The sequence below is a fragment of the Lipophrys pholis genome (genome assembly GCF_963383615.2).
Source record: "Lipophrys pholis genome assembly, chromosome: 5".
Classification (NCBI taxonomy): domain Eukaryota; kingdom Metazoa; phylum Chordata; class Actinopteri; order Blenniiformes; family Blenniidae; genus Lipophrys; species Lipophrys pholis.
Genome location: NC_137628.1, coordinates 28237549 through 28258951, shown reverse-complemented (window position 1 = coordinate 28258951; position 21403 = coordinate 28237549). Strand labels below are relative to the sequence as shown.

Here is a 21403-nt window from a genome sequence, read left to right as displayed (position 1 = left end):
CTTTAAACATTTTAACATGATCGAGATGTATAGAAGGATCAACAAGGGTTTGTTTATATACGGTTAGTAGTCCCCTATAATGTTTACAGATGCATGTTTGGTGTCCCACTGAAAGCAATATTATTCCCCCCCCCCCACACACTTCTTCCTTACAGAAAAGTGAAATTAAATATGAGACCTTTCACAAAGGATGTGGAAGTCCCTTCCACACGCCTGTGCCTGTGTGGAGGGCGGAGAGGATAACAACAGCCAATGGCCTCCACGACTTTCTATTGCACAAAAACCTCCTCTTGTTGCGTTCACACCTGCCAGCGCGTCTGTTTTTCCACGTGTTCCAGCGGTTTCTGCGGCTCCGCCCCCGCGGCTCTCTCGTTGGTCGAAGGACACGTCACTCAAAAGAAAAAAGAAGAAACAAAGTCCCGCCCCCTCCACTGTTTGACAGTTCTCTCGTGACGTCACCGGTTCCGTCCCAACACGGAAATATGGAGAAGAGAGACGAGCGGCTGTGTTATGGATTTAAAGCGGTAGTCCGACCTGTGAATTTAACCGTGTTTACGAAGTGTCTGCTCGGTTGTTGCCGCGGTGAACTCTCTGACAGATGGGCACAGTCGCTGGAAATGGAGAGAGAGTTCGACCTCTGTTGTTAGTTTAGTAGCTTCGACCCCCCGCCACCCCCCCCTAACCCCCCCACCCCAACACCCTCAATCCCCCTCCGGTTGTTTGGAGCCATGAAACCGAGTGTTTTAGGGGTCATGGGGGCTCTGGGTCGTCTGGTCCTGTTCCTGCTGCTGCTGTCCTGGGAAGGAAAAGTGTTCCAGGTAGGAGACGCTCCGAACCCCTCGGCCGTGTGCCTTGTTTCTGCTGTCAAGACGTGTCTTTCTATTTATGCGCCACAACTGCGTCTATTTCAGGCTCCACTGAGGTGGACAACGTTTAAAGTGTTGTCCGTCCAATTTGCCCGGAGAAAGTTAATAGTGTGTGTGTGTGTGTGTGTGTGTGTGTGTGTGTGTGTGTGTGTGTGTGTGTGTGTGTGTGTGTGTGTGTGTGTGTGTGTGTGTGTGTGTGTGTGTGTGTGTGTGTGTGTGTCCCATATTTACCCACTGTGAGGTGGTAACTGGTAACGGAGCAGGACAGTACTCAACAGTCAAACCGGATCAGCCGGAGTTTGCAAACAAAGTTTGAGGGGAAAAAAAAAAATTCCGTCGCTGCCATGTTATGTAATAACATGTAATAACGACCCGAATTGTTATAAAATATAATGTAATAATAATAAAACCCGAAGTGTAACAGCTGCTCAATAATGTAAAAAGATTTGAAAAGAATTTCAGTGTGATCTTAATATGTTTAATGTTACACTTTATTTTGTACTGATGATTGGAGAGACAGATTATAGAGATCATAAGTTATAAATTACTTGAGCAACAGCAATTATACATGAATAATAAAATCTCTCTCTCTCTCTCTCTCTCTCTCTCTCTCTCTCTCTCTCTCTCTCTCTCTCTCTATATATATATATATATATATATATAATTCATTATTTCAGTGTTATTCAAGTTGAAGCAGTTCAAGTCCAAACCATAAATCATTGAATTATTATACAGTAGTATTTAACGTTTTTAAGTTTTGGGCTCAGCATCTTTTTACATTATTGAGCAGTTATTACATTTTGGGTTTTATTACATTATGTTTTTATAACAATTTGGGTCGTTGTTACATATTGGGCTCTAACATGCTTTCCTAATTCACTTGTCTGTAACTGTAGTACTTAATGTTTTGGTGGCAGTGTTATTCTAACTTATTCTAGTACACACACACACACACACACACACACACACACACACACACACACACACACACACACACACACACACACACACACACACACACACACACACACACACTACTTTACTTTCAGCCGACCCTACAGAAAATACATAATCAGTTATGCTATAATGCGTTCATGAATCTCTAGACTGTGGGATTGTATGAAAAATCTAATTTAATATGTCTCTTGCTCCCATTAAGTGAACTCCTCTTTATGGCTGATGTATTTATTATATTTCTAATAACTGATTCTCGACTCCACCCGTTTGTCCTGGCCTCCACCTTAAAAACCTGGCTTTTATTGAACACGATTCTGACATCCATTAATTTCCTGGAGACTGTGATCCTCATCTTAATGTAAACCACCACGTTTACCTGTTGATTTGTGATGTCCATAGAATGAAAAACTTGATATTATACAACCTGCTTTTGAATTCCCCCTCAGGGATGAATGAAGTTTTCTTAATTAATTGCATCTAACTGAATCCCAGTGACTGTGTACATTCATCCTGAACACTTCGGTTGGAGGACGGTGACAGATGATTACAATGGTCTGTCATATACACCAATTCAAACTTCAGTTTTAATGTGTGACTTCTTTTGAGTCATTATAATCCACTTTTGTCTGTACGTGGCACAAAACCTTTTTCTTTGTTAAAGAATGTGATATTTGTGTTTAATGTAAAAACAATAAAGCCTAAGAAAACAGCCATTAATCAGTCGTCAGTAACAAAATCAACACGTTTTCAAACGTGTTCCTTTAGTTTTGCAACACAACATGGTGTATTGAAGCAAATGGATGACTCCTCAAACTATGCTGTACATGAAACTTGTCAGCAGCAGTAAAGCTCATGTACCAATGAAATCTTGCCAGTTGCATGACTGAAGGGGGTACACTGTACTGTGTCAGAGTGCTTAGATTGGCTTGTGGTTTCAAGCAACTGTCTGTAGAGGGAAACAAGGTTTTCTGCCATTGTGTTTTCAGGAAATGAGACAGGCAGCGTATCTCAACCAAACTTTATCACCCGTTAATCTAAACAGGCAATCAAGAGACAAGGGGCTACACATTGCACGAACAAATGTATTTCTTCACGACAACTCAGATAGGAGTACACAAACACGAGGTACGGCTCCAGTGTCAGCAGGGCATGGAGGAAAAGGATATCCGGCTGAATAACCAACGCAATACAAACATTGGACTACAATCTCCCTGCAGGACTGACTGACACACCCACTTAAATAAGCCTGTGCAGATACACGTGGACACACACCCTGCAGTCAAGCTATGCTGAACTCTGGGATACATGACATGATTGACCTCCTCGCCAGACAGGCGACATAAAACCTCCACCTCCTTTCTTTTTATGCCCTCAGGTTGGAGGCGTCAGATCAGTCACCCTCCCAGAGTCCCTCCTGTTCGTCTCGACACTGGACGGCAGCCTGCACGCTGTCTCCAAACAGACAGGAGACATCAAGTGGACCTTAAGAGAAGGTTTCCCTACACTGACGGCATCACTCTTCACTGATGTTTCATCTCCATTTTCGTTATGTCTCATGACACTTTTCTTTCAAACTCTTGCAGACCCCATTATTCAAGTGCCTGTCTACCTCACAGAGTAAGTGACAAATATACAATTACACAGGTATCAAACATGATTTGCAGTTTAGGACGTAGTATTGTCAACATTCAAGTTCTGAAAGTTTTGCGTTTTTGTTTTTTTGTTTTTAAATTTAGGTTAGACCAAATAGTTCCCGATTTAAACTAAGCTTTGTTGAAATAATTTTAAATATAAAATAAAATAAAATAAAATTAAATAAAATTAAATAAAATTAAATAAAATTAAATAAAATTAAATTAAATTAAATTAAATTAAATTAAATTAAATTAAATTAAATTAATCAAATCAAATCAAATCAAATCAAATCAAATCAAATCAACTTAAATTAAATTAATTTGAATTAAATTGAAAAACAGTATTTACATAGGCATTACTATTGGAAAAAGTCTTTGATTCATGACTTTTCTGTGTTAAGTAGCAGAGATAAACTCTACATTGGGTGCAAACACTCTTTTAATCCGCTGTTATTTCATTAAATTGATGGTTATTTGTTTGGCAGCACCGAACACAACCAAGTGTTTTCACTAACTCCAGAGCATATTAGACAAGACCGTCGAGGACACCTCCGTTACTTCTGTCCACAAAAAGTCGTCATTGTACTACAGTATCAGTATTCCTTAACAATCTTTAAATAACTTGGACCTCCAGTTTACTTTAACAGTCAGACTTTTACATTTGGTAAAGTCTGATCATTTTATTGATTATGCTTGAAAAGTATTACTGTTGTATTTTAAGACCGCCATAACAGCAGAGTATTCTGTAATGTTTGAAAAAAAAACAATTGTTTATAACAGTGACTTTAAATTAAAAAAATCTATATAATTGATAGCAGTTTACCTTTTTCTCTTTTTCGCTGTAATAATAATAATTTTTTTACTTTTTCTAGGCCTGGTTTTCTCCCAGACCCCAATGATGGTAGTTTGTACGTACTTGAAGGAAAACACAAGGAAGGCCTGATGGTGAGACATACTGCATGCAATTGTTTGTTTCCTTGTTTGTGTTTTCAGTCGTTAACCACAGTGGTGTTTTTTTCTTCTGCCTCTGCAGAAACTGCCTTTCACCATACCGGAGCTGGTTCAGTCGGCTCCATGCAGGAGCTCAGACGGAATTCTCTATACAGGTCAGTTAGTGGGGGTGAGACACGCAGATTTAATGCAAAGCATGCAAGTGGAGTACTGGGTGTCTGGCGGTTTACGTTATGGAAATGCTAAATGATGACAAGAGAATCTGAAATCCGTTTTTCACACGACTTCCTCTGAATTCTCCTGCACCTGCTTTATAAATGTTTGCACTGAACTGTGTATTATGACTGCGTAAGTTAAAATGCAGCCAGGCCTCATTAGTGTCTCTTTGGGTTTTTTGTGCGTACACAGGTAAGAAGCAGGATGTGTGGTTTGTGGTGGATCCTGAAACGGGCGAGAAACAAACCAGCTTAACTACGTCCTCCTCCGAGTCTATCTGTCCAAACACTCCCCTGCTCTACATCGGACGCACAGGTACTGGACACAGATAGTCACACCCGCGCGTCTCGGGGCCCCTGATGGATTTCTACTCTTTGTTTTTCCAGAGTACGTGGTCACCATGTTTGATACGAAGACACAAGAGCTGCGGTGGAACGCTACGTACAATGATTACGCCGCACCTCCTTATGATGAGAAGCAAGACTACAGTACGTCCTCTGCAATCACTGACGCTGGCACACTTCCCTCACCTGTTTAAATCTTATTTGATTATTTCGTCTCCTGCTGTTGGCATTACACACTGGCCTAGTTTAAAGTTTCAACATGTAATATTAGTAATAGTGCTTTTTATCAACGGCAACAAAAAGTGAAGATGTTAAATTTTCTTCAAGAAAATTTGAGAAAATAAGATTTTTGAAAATGACACTCTTAGATGAATGAGTTCATCTTGTTTGAAATAAATATTCTCCAGGAAGTGCTTTTACTTTTCCTCTTTTTAGAAGTCTCCGTAAGTCTATTGAAAAATACGTCTTTTTTGGCCTCAAGCCAAGAATATGCCTTTCACTGTTACTGATTCGGTTGCTCACGTTCACACTCAATTATTTAGTTTTCCCAATGAAAGGTCACATATTTTCAAGTTTCCTCACATTTGCAGCATAAAATTCATCAATTCTGATCAGAATTTAAAGACGCAAGTATCTCATGACTGTTCACGATAGTGAATCTAGACGGGATTTAGTGAATCTAAAATTTAACATTTCTTAATGTAGAAAATTGGTAAGCTGGTCTGTTTTTGTGGAAATATAATTTTAAATTTTTTTTAACATCAATTTGATATACTTATTTTAAAGTTAAGGTGAATTGCAGCTTGGGCCCATCCCATCTATCACATTGCTTACTCAGAGACACACACACACACACACACACACACACACACACACACACACACACTCATATCTATTACCTGCCAGGAATATCTTTTGTGTTGCATGTTACACCTGTGCAACGTGCAAACGAGAAGTGTATTGTTTGATGTGTACATCTAATCTGCTGTACCTTCTTGCTCTTCAGAAATGGCTCATCTGGTTTCAAGTGGTGATGGTCTTGTTGTGACTGTTGACAGAGAGTCAGGTAGGGGGAGGTGTGTGGTTTTTACTATGTGTGGCTATTCCAATAACTTTACACACGTGAGCAGGTAATTAGTTTCCCAGTTTTGTGTCATTTTGTTTTTCCAGGTGATGTCCTGTGGACTCAGAACTACGGTTCGCCCGTCATCGGCGTCTACCTGTACTCGGGGGACTCGCTGAGACACGCCCCCCACCTGTCCCTCGCCATGGAAACGCTGCGCTTCCTCACCTTCTCGGCTGCCAGCAACCAGGCAGACGCACAATCCACTCTGAAGTGGAGCTACCAGTTTGTGAAGGAGCAAGCCAGCGCACAAGCGCAGCTGGTGTAAGAGAAAGTGTAATCCCACGCTCCTGTTTGCGTACGGAAAAGAGGAAGCTTGTTGCGTTCAGTGCAGAAATAATCTGACTGCGTTCCATAGTAATAGTGATTTATAAAGGCTGTAACTGGAGCGCTCGCTCACAGGAAACACAGAGCTTTTGTATCCGCCTTTCTTTTTTTTCTTCTTTTCCTTCCTTTCTGGAGCGTGCTTCAGATTTATGTGATAATTGATGACAAGGTGTCCTCATAAATGAAATTAACATACAAGGCATATGCCAAGAAGTGCTGACTCTCTCTCCCTGTCAGCTTGGCTGCGAGTTATATGACCACAATTTACATTCCACTTTGCAAGGGGGAAAAAGATGAGCGGTGGGGTCGTTTCAAGCCACTGAAACTTGTACAAGAGGGAAGAAAGGAAACGAGAGAGAAAGACAATACAAGTCCCGAAACTGGGGCTGATGCAGCTTATGGTCATACTTAGCCTTAAAAGCCACGGGAAACGTTTTTATTTTATTATTTTTTTGTGCGGCTGTTCAGCTGTTTTTGAGTCGTCTTGTCTGTATAAACTATTGAATGCTGTCAAGGGATTTCTTACAGTTTAGCACAACATTTTACAATTTGGTGTCCAAACATCACCGTGACCTCATGTCATCAACTGTTTTTTGGCATACATTATCTGAGGAAAGAATATAGTGCATAACTAATATTACTTGTCTTAATTGTTTCTGTTAACGAGATGGTAGTTCTAATTTCAAGTTGTTTTTATTTGGGGGTGGGGGGGGGGTACATTTGCCTTATTTATCAGTGAGTATGTGAAAGAGAGAGAGGAAACAGCACATCAACTAGTAAGGTGGAGCTGAACGTGAAGCACTGATAAATCAAAAAGGTCGTGTGTCGTTTCTCCATTTTCAAATCCAAAAGTATCTTAAATTAGATACATTAGATTAAAACTTTACACAAGCAGTAAAGTTATATACTTAAAACAAAATACTCATAAACGTAGAAGCAGCCTAACCAACTACTTATTTTGATATTTCCTTCACATTTAATACAAACACCAACATCACTGTCATTAAGTAGGTTTTTTGGGGTACTTGGATGTATATTTGAATTCATTATTAAGTACAAACTATACATTGTAATCCAATAGTTTTACAATCAAATAATGATTGAGTAAATCTTTTGGAACAGAGAAAATTTGTGATTTGTCTCTCTACTTATTTGGGAGAAGTGGGCTTTAATTGATAATATATTATACAGATGAACTGAAAAAAATCTCCAAATAAGTGTTTTCTATGCTAATTTTATGACAAAATTGTCATTTTCTGTGGCTGTACGCCACTGTGTTTATATTCACGTTTTTATTTGGATTTCATTCCAGTTATTAATGACGGTCACTGTGGAATTTAGTAATTATCATAAAACCAGACTATCTCATCTTTTGGAATGCAATTAGATGATCGCAGCTATAAAGAAAAGTTTAAAGAATTAATTAAAAGTGTAACTTGTGTAGGGAAATAACCAACCATTGTTTCTGTTAGGCCCACTCTCTATGTGGGAAAGTTGGAATCTCACCTTTATGCTTCGACTTCACTTGTTCACCATGGGGTCTCATTAGTGGTGAGTTGAAAAACACTCTCTTTCCATCATATAGTTCAACACATAGTTCAGCCAAACACAAATATCTGCTATCCGTCCTCCTCCCTGGTTGAACAGCACATCGGTAGAGTCTCATGAGATGAGATCCCTCTCTGACTGGTTTCTGCTTTCCGTTGCCACGACAGCCTCGGGGACTGACCCTGGCGCGGATTGAAGGTCCAGTGACGGCCGGAGTGACGATGAGAGAAAGAGGGGAGTGTGAGATCACTCCCTCCACTGATGTGCGTTATCCTGCAGGGAGCACAAACAGCCGGAAAAACCACTGGCTGCTGATAGGTAGAAACAAACACGCACGTTACACTGCTTCAGCTTGCACTCAGTGCGCACAGGAAATGTTCAACCTCCTTGAAAGATGGACGTCTAGTTTAACGCCATGGAATTCTGCATATTACCAATAATGAAGTTGTTAATGGTTCAGGTTCCATTTTTCATGATTGCATGAACAGCTATGGCAAATAATTATGAATATCGACAAAGAAAAGGGGCTTTCATATCATAGAAAAAAAGTTCTGTCACTTATTGTTGAAAGAGATAGAATTGATCAAGTCAAAAACAAATATCAGTTTGTTCAGAGTTTTTGATTTAAAGCTAACCTCATTAAACATTTATATTCTGATCCTGTTGCTGCTGACAGGAGCTGCTGGAATGTGTTTTACTCTCAACAATAACGACTCAACCATTTATGATTTCTACAAAATTTCAAAAACTCACAACAAGCAGGTCTATTGGGCTTGACATACACCAGTCATCACGATAATCCCCAATACGTCTGCAGTATGGTCGATCACAGACAAAACTCAACAGCAGCTTAACACATCAACAACTCAAAAACACACAGTGACATTAAAGAACTAGTAGATATTAAAAAGTAAAAATGGGGAGAAGTAGTCACTTCATACCAGCAGCACATCACAAAGCAGTTTTTTTAAATGAGTTGTTTTGTTCTAATCCTGCTTATATTGTGAGCTCACATTGATTTGAGAGGAAGCGAAAGTATTACATATATAAAGTTTCACTTTTCAAACTTTATCGACATTGTGAATTCATGCACGGCGTAAATATGAATTCTGTTTGATTGACGCAGCCGATTGGAGGTTGAGCCCCGACACACACACTCATGGTGTAAAAGTGTGACATCAGAGTGTTTCTGTGCTGCAGGTCACCACGAGCTGCCTCCAGTGGCTCACACCACCATGCTGAGGGACTTTCCAGCCACCCTGCAGCATTCCGGTGAGGCAGTCATCCCCCCTCGATCGCCTGCCTCCTCTCCATCCCCGGTCTCTTCCGCCTACCACTACCAACAGCACAATGTGAGAAAACAAACTGCTGCAGTCTCTAAATCCAACACTTCGTTATACTTTAAGAAAAACTGGCCACGAATCCCTTTGATGAATCAGTATTTTCCTCTCTGTGATCTTCTCACCTCGTTCAGTTTCAGAGGGTTCCTGGGAGCCGCGTGGACGGTAACGCTTACAGAGGAGGAGCTGACGGGAGGACACTGGATCAGACTCACACCCCGACCACGCTGCTGCCTGTGTACATGAGTCAAGACCGCCTGACTCTGACCGTCCTCACGCTGGTGATAGGAGGACTCCTCGCCTTCGCACTGACGTATCCCATCGTGAGTTCAGAAGTCTTCATGTCTGTAAAATTCATACAAAGCTACAGAAAGAAGCGGTTGCCAGGTCCATGTCCAAAAGTAACAACACCCTCCTTCTTTAACTCCCTAAAGATCGAGAAAATTATTTTGTCGTGACAAAAAGTTCTGCTTTTATTTGGAAAGTTTGTGCTCTCAGTATTTTCTTTTCTTGTCAGCATAGTTCAATAAACGGTTGTTATTATTCATACAAACAAGCAGTGGCAAACCACGTTCTTTAGATAAAGATTCTTTTAACCTCTTGTACGCTATTGCCCATCAATCCATTCATCCATTCATCCATTCATCCATTCATCCATTCATCCATTCATCCATTCATCCATTCATCCATTCATCCATTCATCCATTCATCCATCTTCTTTATACTATCGATGGCCTCTCCCCGCTGACGTTAAACAAAGTTAACCCTGGACCCGACACACAAACAACAAATTTTTTCCAACATGCATTCCTTCTGTTTATTTTGAGGACGCCAGAAAACAAAAACGAGAGAACATGTAAATTACACACAAAAGGCCCCGGTCTGGATTGGAACACAGTTCTTATTACTGTGATGTAACAGTGAGTTTGTCAATAAAGAAGCATTCACAGTGTGGCTGCCACAGTGTCATTTATTAATATCCTCAATAGCCATGTGAGTTAGAGACTTAAGATATAAACCCAACGTTGTGGTTTGTTTTCTTTATTTCTTGTCCCATGACGCCCCCTGTAAAAATGTGCAGGCACTTTGAACTAAACAGTGTGAGAAAACTTCAAGTGCAGCCATTTCTTTTTTTTTTCTGATCTCAGCAGGGTGTCCAACTTCCACACTGTTGGTTTCAAGCACCTGCCGTCATGTGTTTCACGCTGACCTATCTGCTCTCACATCAAAGAAAAAGAAATTTCAAAGTGCCTCCATTGAGTTAAAAATATTAATAAAAAAATGGGACAGTCAAATCAGGCGCACCAGTTTTATTTAAAAATATATTTTAGCACCAAGATTGCAACAGAAAATCTTTTAAAAAAAAAAGCCAAACATTGATTACTTTCACATGAAATGTTATTTCATTCGCTTTCTGCTATCATCTTTCAACATAGGAATACATTTTCACTCAGATCAAGAACAAGTCTGCAGTCGGTGATATTGAAAGAAAAACCTTCACCGATTATATTTTTTAAATTAAAAAAGTATTGAGGTGATGAGATTTAACATCCTGCTCTTTTTGAGGGTTTTTCTCTGAGTCGATGAAATCACTGCGGCATCAAGCCGAAGCAGAATACCCGTTTGTCCATGTACACCTGGAGCATAGCAGCGGTAAATCATTAAGCACTTAATTCAAAACGATCTCATGGAGGACGGGATCGACTGTATCTCGACAAGCTATGTACAAGGTAAATGCACCCACGCTAAATTGAGATAATGATGAAGTTAATTGTTTACCCACCACAGTCATTTCACTGAGGACAAGAGAGAAGGTTTCCTCTCCAGCTGGTGTTCACACTGATCTGTAGAAAGAGTCCAAGGTGACGGTGAAGTTTATCCACTTGAAGAAAAAGTGATAGCAACTTAATAAAAAAAGAATGTGGCCTCTTCTGTGGCTGCTGTTTATTCTGTTACAGGTTTTTTCTTTTTGTAGATTTCTTGCCAGATAGTGTCCAGTACTCACATGTTACACACCATCAACACAAGGTCGCTCCACTGTTTTTCCTTGTAAATATATTGAATTCACAGCAAGTATTCATCACTCCAAATAAACACCGGAGCACCTTCCTCAGCACAAATACGTTGCAATGAATTGATTCAGTTCATCAATCTATTCCTCGGGTTCAAAGTGATTTACAGATTTATTCAAAAGCTGTTATTAAGTGCCGATGTTTTTCTTTCACTGAGTAAAGCTCCTTAATAGCATGAAGAAGCACTCGTGTAATACAGATAGTTCTAGTACATACATAAGCTAATCTAATGGGCAATAATTTCCCAAAGCAGTAATTATACCCTCATTCTTTATCTATTTCCTTTTTTTGTAAAGCAGCCAGTTTTCTTTCACAACTTATGGACTAAAAAGCAGTTGAAGTTTTTTTATTGGAAGCCTTGAAACAGCATTAAAAAACACAGTTCTATAATGGAAGAAAAATGTTCTCAAAAAGACCTTCTCTATTCATCTTCCTTAATATACTCACCACTTATCTTTTTTTTTTTTTTTTTAAACTCCACCTTATAACTACATGTAATGTGACCTGCATCTGTGTGTGTTTTCTGCAGCATGCAGCCCAGAGCCTGAGAGCCCAGAGGCAGCTGGAGGAAGCCTTTGAGTCTCGCCTCCAGCGCATGCAGAGCATGCAGACCAACCTGCCGGAGAGCGCTCACGCTCCCACAGAGCCTCTGGTCTCCTCGGATGTGAGCGGTTCTACAGACACAAATGTCTTGAGTGGTACGTTAACTTCTGCGAGAAATGAGAAAAGAATGAAACGCTAGATTCCTACTTACCGGCCATTTTCATCCATCTCGGTGTAGACTCCCTCCCTGCAGGCGCTGACCCTCCTCCCAGTCCTCACAGTCACAGCAGCGTCTTCCCAGATGTTGATAAAAATGGCACAATTGGGCACAAACCCACAATAGGTAAGAACACCCGACCATGTCAATGCAAGTGTATTCATATAACCTGTGGCTCAGTGAGTGAAGCGGTCCGTCTTCATATCACGTCCCCCATCTTGCTCCCTCCATATGTCTTGAGTATCACTGAGCGATACACTGAACTCTAAATCTTTACCGATGAAACAGTGAAAAGAAGAAAGAAACTGAAAGTTTCACAAGCAGAGCACACATAGAGGAAGAACACTAATCATCCTCCATCACCAGGGTGAGGTTATTCACGTATCGCGGTGTGATTTGTGCTTCCTGCCTCTTTCAGAGGGAAGCAATGAAGAGGTGCAGGTGGGTAAAATCTCCTTCACCTCCACTGAAGTGCTTGGACACGGCACAGCGGGAACCTTCGTCTTTAGGTACAGTACGTTTGTCTTCAGAAAGATGGTTTTGCTGGATAGTTACAAACAGTGACGGCACGTTAGGAAACATTTTTCATCCCCAAAGGACAAATACAATGCCCAAAGTTTTTTATAATTGTCACTGTCATATAATGTCGTTATAACTTCGGGGTGGTTAAGGGAAAAAATAACAAACAAAATAGACAAACGAAAATTACACACTCATAAAAACCAGAGTGGAGAGATTACCCAGAAAAATGCTACCCGCACTTCACAGATGCGAGAGCTGCTCTGGATAATTGCATGCTGCTATTTAGAGTGTTTAACAAAGGTGTAGACCACAGCTGCCGGCTGACTGGAGGTGGTGCGAACAGAGTCCACAGGAGCTTTTAACCTGCAGCTGTACAGCTGCACGGTCAGTCACTCAGCTAATCAGGGAGGCTCGCCCACCGCCCCATACACAGATCCACCCCAGCAGGCCCATCAGAGGCGGGTGAAGCACGTCATTTACTCCACAAACACCCACCGTCTCCGGGCCAGAACAGTTGGAAGAGCTGCTTTTTGATAGAAGCCGAATGTCATGTCTTTAGAAGTCGAGGCGCCAGTGAACAAATTATCACTGAGGATGTTTTTTTTTTGCTTTAAAATGCAGAGCATGTTTTATAATCATTATGAATAAATACTGCTGAGAGGAAGGGCTGTTCCAATGAAAATTGTAAAGGTTTAGTATGACTGGGTGGATATCCAGATTGTGAATTACTTATATATGTAGTATGATTATACACTTTAACTCGCTAAAATGGGGATAATTGTTGCATATAAATGTTAAATATTGATAAAATTATAATTTCATGTGTCAACATTGCGATTAAACTGTCAATAGCATCGATTCACCATTGTGCTTGTCTCACTGTGACATATTATCATAATCCAAACAATAGATGTATCCGCTGGCTACAGGTGAAATTCAAATTTAACGTTCACAATATGCATTTGAACGATCTAAATAACCATGAAATACTTGTCTTTTGAGTTGTAGTCAACAAATGCCCTTTGCTTTGTGCTCCTCTAAGAGATAACAAGCACATTTGTGTATATTGTATCCTGTTTGTGTGCGTTTTGGGACTCCAGGGGTAAATTTGATGGGCGCCAAGTAGCCGTGAAGCGAATCCTGCCCGAGTGCTTCGAGGTAGCAGAGCGAGAGGTGCAGCTTCTCCGAGAGTCGGACACGCACCCAAACGTGATCCGATACTTTTGCACAGAGAGAGACCGCCTCTTCACCTACATCGCCATCGAGCTGTGCACTGCTACCCTGCAACAGGTGAACGCCGCAGGGCTTTGTTAGTGGGGCTTTAGCATTTCAACATCCTGCAATGCTGATATCAGCACTTTTCTGTATTTATTTATTTTTTCTTTCAGTATGTGGAGGATCCTTCTGGCTTTCCTGAGCTAAATCCCATCACTCTTCTGGAACAGACCATATGTGGTCTCTCACACCTGCACTCACTCAATATTGGTGAGACACACACAAAAACATTCCGCTTAAAACCCAAACCTCATCCTTCCTTCTTTCACCCTCCCGTCTTTGTTTCATCTGTTCTTCTTCCAGTCCATCGCGACCTGAAGCCCAGAAACATCCTTCTTTCTGGTCCAAGTGCACTGGGTCGGGTGCGAGCGCTCATCTCCGACTTCGGACTCTGTAAGAAGATCCCAGAAGGTCGGTGCAGCTTCTCTTTGCGCTCTGGGATTCCAGGAACCGAAGGGTGGATAGCGCCCGAAGTACTGCGAGATACACCTGGGAATAAACCGGTAGGTCCACGGGGGGACTGGGAACGTCTGTGATTGTCATAATATGATAAACCTTCAGGGAATATAACATCTGGCTTGTAAGGACAGGAAAAATGCAGCTCGTCTTTCTCCCAATCAACCCACATGAAAAAACAACTTTCTCACTTTTTGAAGAAAAGGGACGAATATAAACATCGTAGAAAGACTATGACCTGAAAACTAATTTATTATGGAAAGTAATTCTACACATAAAATGTTAGTGTACCAGAATCCACACGGGGAAAATGACGAATTAGGACCCAGTTTTAGTTGCTGATGTACAACTGTAATATGTTCTCAACACCTTCCTGAGGGAAATTCATCATTTCACACACACACACACACACACACACACACACACACACACACACACACACACACACACACACACACACACACACACACACACACACACACACACACACACACACACACACACACACACACACACACACACACACACACACGTATTTCCAGCATTAAAATTTTGCGGAACGTCCCCGGGTTTGTTGTCGTCGTAGCACTCAAGGAGACTCTGGAAAGATTCCCGAGGCGAAGTCCTGTTTGTTCACTCGATTTCCATTCACACCGGTAAAACGATTAACGATCAGCTTCATAACATTTCAGGCTTTTCTCGTGGCTTGAAGACTCTTCATCTGAGAAAGTCTAGCTTTTATTTTCCCCGGCTGAATCGGTCAGATGTTGATATTTTCTCTTGAGCTGCCGCGACGCCATCTTCCACATCCCAGAAACGCTTGCGGCAGGTTTCCCAAGATGGCGTCAGTCAGTGAAACATAAACACAGTTTGATGGCCACAAATTCCAGTTTGTTTGTAAACATATTGACTTTGGTGTGTTCGATTTGGGGAACTGCGTTTTGGAAATGAGTGGCGATGCTCTTGTTTCTATGTATTGGTTAATGCTGTGTGCAGGACCGATACCTTTTATGGGAAGTATATTTTAAAGATTAGTTTTCACAAAGTTTTAACAGAAAGATGCAACTGAAAAACTGCAGTTTGATGATCCCTTTACACCAGGTTCTTCTTTTTTATGCGTTTCTAAACACTCAAATGTTTCTCTTCTGCTTCTGTCAGACAGCAGCAGTCGACGTCTTCTCTGCTGGTTGTGTGTTTTACTACGTGGTCAGCAGGGGGCAGCACCCATTTGGAGACGCACTGAGACGACAGGTCAACATCCTGTCAGGAGAGTACTCACTCTCACATTTCATGGAGGATATTCATGGTGAGACTTTCTGCTGCAGCTGTAACGTAACTGTATTTCCAGTCGTCCCACTTCCACTCTGTCTCAGCACGATGCAACCCAGAGCCACTTTCAGAACACTGCACGAGTCCAATTGTATTTGTGTGACTGTCCCATCAGATGACGTGATCGCACAGGATCTGATCGAGCAAATGATCAGCGCGGAGGCCGAGTCCCGCCCCTCCACCTCCTGTGTGCTCAAACATCCTTTCTTCTGGAGTCCTGAGAAACAACTGCTCTTCTTTCAGGTGTGTTAACCCCCCCCCCCCCCCCCCCCCATCACACTGAGAGGGTTTCAGCATTTCTCATATCTATGGGAAATACTGCACTCTTCAATGAAATGAAAACAAATCCAGTCTGGAGGCTGTGAATATTTACTTTGGGGAGTTTATCTGTTTTTCTCTCTTTAGCCTAACGCACCTTTTCTTTTTGTTGTATGTCTGTGTGAAGGATGTGAGTGACCGCATAGAGAAAGAGCCGGCGGACAGTCCGATTGTGGTCAAACTGGAGACTGCGGGGAGAGCAGTGGTCCGAACCAACTGGAGGATGCACATCTCAGTGCCGTTACAGACCGGTACACACAAACAAACAAAAAAACTAAACAAAAACAAGCACATTTTATACCTAAGAAGAGTAGCACCTGTGGTTAATTGTGTTTTCCCCCCGTGTGTTCTCCAGACTTGAGGCGGTTCAGGACCTATAAAGGAAACTCAGTTCGAGATCTTCTACGGGCGATGAGGAATAAGGTCTGCCTGCTTTTTTTTTTATTTTTTGCTGTTTTTGTTTCTCCAGAGAGTCTTTTGAGTTCATCGTACAAACAGGAGCCTTCCCTCCTTCTCACTCTGTGTTTGACCTTTCTCTAATGTCACAGAAGCACCACTACCACGAGCTTCCCCCCGAGGTTCAGGAGACTCTCGGCGAGCTGCCCGAAGGCTTCGTCAGCTACTTCACCTCGCGGTTTCCACGGTTACTGATGCACACACACTCCGCCCTGCACATCTGCGCTCACGAGAGACTGTTTCACCCCTACTTCCTGTCCCCCAACGCCAAGTAGCTTTCGCACGACTCCACACTGACCACAGACGAGAGGACACTCGTCCCAGACAGTAACCGTTTATTGCTTTCGTAAAGCTCATACTGTTGTGCGTGTATTTGTGAGTGTGCAGGGATATTTTTTTTATATATATTTATAAATTAACTTTTATTGAATGTTATTTTTATCTCTTCTCCAAAAATGCACATATTTGCATAGAAAATCAACAGAAACTCAATAAAACTCTAATCAAATTATTGTGAAAATTCTCAGGAAAAAAAACATTTTAGTAACAAACTAAAAAAAAAAAATTGGATTAAAGTTTGGTGTGAAACACAGAAAGGTTCCAGTGGTTCCACGAAGCTCTGCCACGAATGGCACGGAACGACCTGGAACGAACAGATATGACGTCACACGTCAGATTAAACGGGAGAACTTCAGATACGACACTATATAAGCCACTTTTTTGACGCTTCAACCAAATGAATTAACGAATATCTAGACCCATAAAGCATCGTTCAGTCAGCCCACACACAGATTTCAACTTTCAACCTGACGTCGGCTTTGAATTTGAACTGTTTTCCTCAGTTGCACTAACTTTGTGTCGCTCAGCTCTCTGCTGGTTTCACCCAAAAGCAAATCTTGTATTGCTGCTGGCATGATTTTAATATTCCAATAAGCTAAAGCTGCACACTTCACATCCACACTGGCTGCTGTCGCTGCTCCTCCGAGGACGAGACAAAAGACTCTGCTGAAATGTACCTGCTGTTACTTTGTACTTTATCTGCTTGTACTGCAACTGAAGGTTTAGCGCTGGAGCTAAATATTAAAATATTATTGATTATCTGGATGGTGTGGGCCTAAACAAAAAAAAAAAAAAAAAAAAGGACGGGGATGCAGAAATCGCCTTTGAATTCCCGTCATCAGTGGAAGTTACTGACGTGTGCGCACAGTTTTGTGGCTTCGCGTGAGAAATGGAGAAGTGATGAAGGTGTGTTTACAGTTCTGCAGCAGAGTGAATGATGAAAAACTTTTTGTACTTTTTTTTTTTTTTTCTTCTTCTTTTGAATGAGTCGATTAAAACTCGTGCTTTGGGTGTGCCAAAGAATGACAGAAACAAAAAGTCTGGCCTTCAGTTTGTGAGCATAAATACTGACAACAAACCAGGAAAAAAGAAAAGGAAAAACAAAATGTTGCTGCTTTATCTTGAAATTTGTTTGTTGTTGTTTCCCATGACGGATTCAAGGCTCTGTGATTTTATCTTTGCTGAATTTACGATGATCCAGTTTTGAGATTGATTTGATTTGATGTTTGTTACGGACTCTGGTCAAAACTAAAAGCGATTTTTCTTCGACCGAACAACAAACGAGAGGGAAGGTGCAGCGCTGAGTCCATGATGCTGTCGGGGAAACATTCATGTTGAACACTCATGTGGGACCTACACGACCTGGTTAGGAACATTTAAACAGCTCAGGGATTTGTGGCACGGACAGAAAATAAAGGAGAACACGAGCCACGGAAGGAATAAAACAAAAAGAAAGCAACAACAAAGCATGTAGACACCAGGCGGGACAAAACGGGACATCAGGGCCGTGACAACGTTCAGTCCCGGCAGCATGGCGACATCCACACAGGGAATTCCACCGAGACGCACAACAAAAGACACGCCGCGGATAATAAATCCGACTTTTATCTGGAGGGTAAAAACATCAGTGAAGACCTCTGCCTCTTCAGTTTTCCTTCATTCTTCATCGTGGCCACGCCTCTTTAACGCCGATGGTTTCTCCACAACGATCCAGAACTAAATCTTTTTAGGAATTCATGACTGCTGCTCACACAGAAAACATTTTTCCAGGTTTTCAATTGGAATTCACATTTCTATAACAGCCACTGAATTAACTGGACAAGCTTTAGATGAAATGTTAAACGCTAGCACAAAATATTTCATCAAGTCTGACATATAAAAGCATCTATTATAAGTCTCAACAGGTTTCTTTTTTTTTTTTTTACAAATAACGCATCAAATTGTTGGACTCGATGAATTTATAAGCCGTTCCATCGGTCCAATGAAAAACCTTTAGCTATATATTTTATATTTAGTTTTATGCTTGAAAAGTGATTTAGTTGTATGTTACAGTCCTGAAAACATCCTTTTATTTTCAAAATGTCAGAACATTTTATTTTATTTACCTTCAACAACTTAATTCTCGTTTCTGTTTGAATAAATGCTCTGAAAAGATTTAAACGTGACGATGTTATATGACTGACATGGTTTTAGCAGAAATTGGTGTTTTGGGTGTCCATCCAAAACATCTGGGTGTCGGGGGGGCGGGTTAAATAAAAAAATAAATAGTGATAAACCATTAAAGGTGCATTCTAATGCATTCTGGACGACTAAATACTACATTGTGACGTGTAGATTTTGCTTCTTAACAGTAATATATTTCCTTTTCTCCCGGACATTTTTGCCGATGCGTCCAATATCCTTTCTTGCTTTGTTAAAAAGTTTGTTTTTTCTTTCTTTAAGGTGATAGCTTCTTTTTATTGGCGCCAGTTTTCCTTCATACCTGTAACTGAGTCACCTCCCGTCACACTTCATTACATGTACTTGTTTATGCTTCCTGTAGTTTCACATTGCTTGCTGCTATTATCCTCTTATTAGTTTTTAATTTAATATTAGATGCTTATTTCTTCTCTGCAGGCCTCCTATAGCTCAGTCCCCAGACTTTAGTGTGTCACCGTCACACATAACTTGGTGCTGCAGCATGATTGTCAATACTTATATCAAAATCGACATTTTCACCACAAAGACTATTATATTCTTCAATGAAAAACATGAATGATGTGCAGTTATCTAAACACGTGTCAACATTTTGGAAATGAAAAGTTAGATGGATCATAGGTCCATGGAATTATTCCCGCCTGTGTGGATTCTGCAGATAAACGGCGAGGAACATAAGTATTTGAACGCCCTGCGATTTTGCAAGTTCTCCCACTTAGAAATCATGGAGGGGTCTGAAATTGACATCGTAGGTGCATTTCCACTGTGGGAGACAGAAGTTAAAAAAAGAATACATTCAGGAAATCACATTGTATGATTTCTGACAAATTTATTTGTATGTTATTGCTGCACCTGTTCCTCTGCCTTTACAAAGTCCACCTCTCCTCCACTGATCAATCTAAATTAGAAGCACCTGTGTGAGCTGGTTAAAGACGCCTGTCCACCCCACAGTCAGTCAGACAAACTACGACCATGGGCAAGACCAAAGAGCTGTCAAAAGACACCAGAGACAAAATTGTTGACCTCCACAAGGCTCAGAAAACAAAACCTCTTCACTTTGGTTTTTGGGAATTTTTCTTTTCTTTTTTTTAGCCTCCAGATTTTTCTTTTCTTCAGTGGCACTAATACTCTCCCGTAATATTTAGCTCCATCAAAAAAATGCGAATGTGTTTGTTCTCCTCATCTTCCCTCTGATTAACAACACGTCCTTGAGAAACACGTCCTGCAGTGCTGAGAAGATGTCAGACGTCACTTAATTCCACTGTCAGTGTGAACTAAAACAGAAGAGGTTCAATGATGCGACGCCTCATGGCCAAATCATCAGATAATGAACCGCTAGTTGTTTATATTTCACTGTATGATTCAGTCATTGTGTGTGTGTGTGTGTGTGTGTGTGTGTGTGTGTGTGTGTGCAGAAGCGATGGGGAGTGCTCGACTCATTATTAAATATCAGAGTTCAGCTGTAAGTCCAATCACAACAGCCACAGGGAAACATCAGCTTAACCAGAGTCATGAGACTACACACACACACACACACACACACACACACACACACACACACACACACACTGATAGATGTGTGTGTATTGGGCTCGTAAACAGACCTGTGTGAAATCTGACTTTCTATGAGGTGATACAACTCCCTCAAACACTCAAACTACTGCATTTAAGCAGTATTTTTTTATGTACTTTTACTCATACTTGAGTACAGTATACATCATCACCAACTACAATATTTACAACCTGCTATTGACTTTTGCAATTAAATTCAGTCAAAAGTTAAATAACAATCTATTTACTTGAGTACAAATTATTCAATGTAATAATAAAATAATATTCATCCCATGATTAGGCTGCGATGGAAACGTGGGAATTTATTTTTATTTGTACTAAATCCTATTGTAGGTACGAGGGTTGCCGGAAGCCACTGTCCTGTACGCATGTTGTGGTTTTTGTCGTCGTCGTTTTGCCAATTTGCTTATCTTTATTTTATTTTATTATCATTATTGTTTCGAGATGCTTGTTTTAGGCAAACGAGATGCTGCATCTCAAGGGGTTATCTTGTTTATAAATAAATAATAGTTGTCCCCCTGATTGTTTCACTGTTTAAACCCAAAAGGGAGCAGCTGAAAAACAACAAAAAAAAGCAGATATGAAGGTTTATTAGATTCCTTCCAATATAAAACAAACTCCCTTCATGGGAAAACTGTTGAATCAATTTTTTTTATAATAATCGTGTGAAAACCAGTGTTATCTTACTGTATTAATGCCACTACGATGACAGAAGTGACTGATTACATCTGTGAAATTAAAGGACAAATACAGTCACTGGAGTTTCAGTGGGTTTGTGTGAGCTGCTGTCTCGGCTACAGTT

General features: G+C 40.9%; 1 protein-coding gene across 1 annotated transcript; it reads left to right on the top strand.

Annotated features, from left to right (window-relative positions):
- Positions 1-474: 474 nt before the first annotated feature.
- Positions 475-17047, top strand: ern2 (endoplasmic reticulum to nucleus signaling 2). The gene is made up of 24 exons (XM_080464380.1): positions 475-818; positions 3199-3316; positions 3407-3440; positions 4330-4402; positions 4491-4563; positions 4817-4939; positions 5011-5112; positions 5975-6034; positions 6139-6355; positions 7891-7969; positions 8134-8284; positions 9167-9318; positions 9441-9629; positions 11908-12076; positions 12160-12264; positions 12557-12647; positions 13761-13950; positions 14049-14145; positions 14239-14438; positions 15550-15697; positions 15836-15963; positions 16166-16289; positions 16394-16461; positions 16587-17047. Exons 1-24 carry the CDS (start codon positions 729-731, stop codon positions 16767-16769), a joined length of 2964 nt encoding a protein of 987 aa, XP_080320506.1. The 5' UTR covers positions 475-728; the 3' UTR covers positions 16770-17047.
- Positions 17048-21403: the final 4356 nt, after the last annotated feature.